Raw genomic sequence first — 2177 nt, 5'->3', positions numbered from 1 at the left:
GGCAGCGCGCGCCAGCTGTGGGGCTGCCACAAACTCGAGACACGCTTTTTGGGACATTTTCGACGCTTTTGTCCCATATACTCGCAAAACATGCCAGCTCGTCGCACAGGCCCTTGCCCCTTCACGCTCTTCAGCTTCACAGGTGGGGGTCTGGGGAGGTTTGCCACACTGCCAGGTGCGCGCGGATTTGTTTTTTACCCTGCGTCCAACATTCGCCTTCCGCTTCCGCCTTCCCCCTTCCCTAATGCCTAAATACATACATATATTGGTGTGTGTGTGTGTGTGTGGCATATTATACAGTGTTTACACACGGGAGTCGGGCGGGGACCTCTCCTAGAGTACTGACGTAAGTAGTAAGTAGACTGTAGAGTGTCCGTTTTTCTGTATTTTTGTTTATTGAGCCATGCCAGTGTGCAGTGATGCCACGCGCAAACCCCGAATGCGCGCCCGCCGGCGCCGCGCGGGGCCGCCGGGAAGATCGAATCTTATCCCGAGGCGCACGCTGTCCCACGCGCGGCGATCGAAAGGAGTTGCGATTCTCCGCCGCCCTACCCAGAAGTGCCCGCGTTCCACGAACCCATGCATCCCCATGCGCGTTCTGCCACGCGGGGCTGCCCGCGGGAAGATCGAATCTTATCCCGAGGCACGCTGTCCCACGCGCGGCGAGAGGAGTTGCGATTCTCCGTCTCCCTTGAGACAGCCCTCGCCGGCAGCGACCGTCAGTAGACTAGTTGTACGCGGAGCCGCCGTGCTTGCTCGGGTCCATGCCGTTGCGCTCGGTTTGCTCCGAGACGCGGAGCACGCCTGTCATCTTGAGGGTGAAGAAGAGGATCGAAGAGGTGCAGCCCACCCACGCGAACTCGATGATGAGCGCGACGAGCTGCGCGGCGAAGAGCGTGCTGCCGCCGTACAGGAAGCCGGTGTGCGCCTCGCCCGCGACGTCCCCGTTTTCGCCGTTCCAGCCGAAGCTGACGTAGTCGGGGTGGCCGAACACGCCCACGGCGAGGACGCCCCAGAAGCCGCACGCGCCGTGCACCGCGAAGGCGTCGAGCGGGTCGTCGATCTGCAGCTTGAGCATGAGCTTGGAGGCGCCGTAGTACACGAAGGCGCCGATGAAGCCGGTGAGGAAGGCGGCCCACGGGAGCATGCAGGCGCAGCCGGCGGTGATGGAGACGAGGCCGGCGAGGATGCCGTTGCACATCATGCCCACGTCGTACGTCTTTGAGAAGATGCGGCCGAAGCCGACGACGGTGATGCCGCCCACGGCGGCGGAGAGGGTTGTGCACATGGCGGCGCGCGCCATGATGGTGCCGTACCCGGCGGGCGTGATGCCGAGGGTGGAGCCCTGGAGAAGGCAAAATCGGTGAGGGCATGTGGGTGAGGGATGAGGCGCGAGGCCGGGGTGCAGGCGGCGGCACCGGGTTGAAGCCGTACCAGCCCATCCAGAGGATGAAGGTGCCGAGGACCTGGAAGGGGGTGGACTGGCCCGGCATCGGCACAGGCTGGCCGGCGTCGTCGAAGCGGCCGATGCGAGGCCCGATGAAGATTGCGCCGCAGAGCGCCGCGACGCCGCCTGTCAAGTGCACCACGCCCGAGCCCGCAAAGTCGAGGCAGCCGCCGAGGACGGTCTTGTCCTTGTCTTGGGTGAAGGCGCCCGAGAGGAAGCCTAAAAGCACACAAACGCATTAGATGATGAACGCCGGGCCCCCTCCCGCTCCTCGGTGTAGTGGCTACACATCCGCATCACACTAGCCAGCCGCCGTTGTCGCACCAGACCCAGTGCACAACGACGGGGTAGATGAGGCCCGTGATGAAGCAGGTGTAGGCGATATAGGCGCCGATCGTGGCGCGCTCGCAGACCGCCCCCGAGACAATGGTGGCCGCAGTCGCCGCGAAGACATATCTGGAGCGAGGGGCGCGGTCAGGGGCCGCCGCTGCGATGCCGGCGGAGAGTGGCTCTGCGCGGTGGCGGCTGGGGCGACGGCGCGCAGGGAGGACTCACTGGAAGAACCAGAGGGCGAGGACTTTGCCATTGGCCGGGTCAAAACCGACTTCAGCCCAGCCGGCCGCGAGAAACGGGCCGCCGCCGTCTGGCGCCGTGCCAATGAATACGTTCCCATCCGATTCGCCACTCTCTCCGTACGCGGCGCCCATGCCCCACGCCCACCAGATGATGG

General features: G+C 64.6%; 1 protein-coding gene across 1 annotated transcript; it reads right to left on the bottom strand.

The window, feature by feature from the left end:
• Positions 1–471: 471 nt before the first annotated feature.
• On the bottom strand, positions 472–2177 carry AMT3 (putative ammonium transporter). Its single transcript, XM_005774464.1, has 4 exons — positions 2003–2177; positions 1761–1903; positions 1419–1666; positions 472–1345 (listed from the first exon to the last, which is right to left on the bottom strand). Exons 1-4 carry the CDS (start codon positions 2152–2154, stop codon positions 728–730), a joined length of 1161 nt encoding a protein of 386 aa, XP_005774521.1. The 5' UTR covers positions 2155–2177; the 3' UTR covers positions 472–727.

This window comes from Emiliania huxleyi (genome assembly GCF_000372725.1).
Source record: "Emiliania huxleyi CCMP1516 unplaced genomic scaffold EMIHUscaffold_310, whole genome shotgun sequence".
NCBI classification, from domain to species: domain Eukaryota; phylum Haptophyta; order Isochrysidales; family Noelaerhabdaceae; genus Emiliania; species Emiliania huxleyi.
This window is presented reverse-complemented; position numbering and strand designations above follow the sequence as displayed.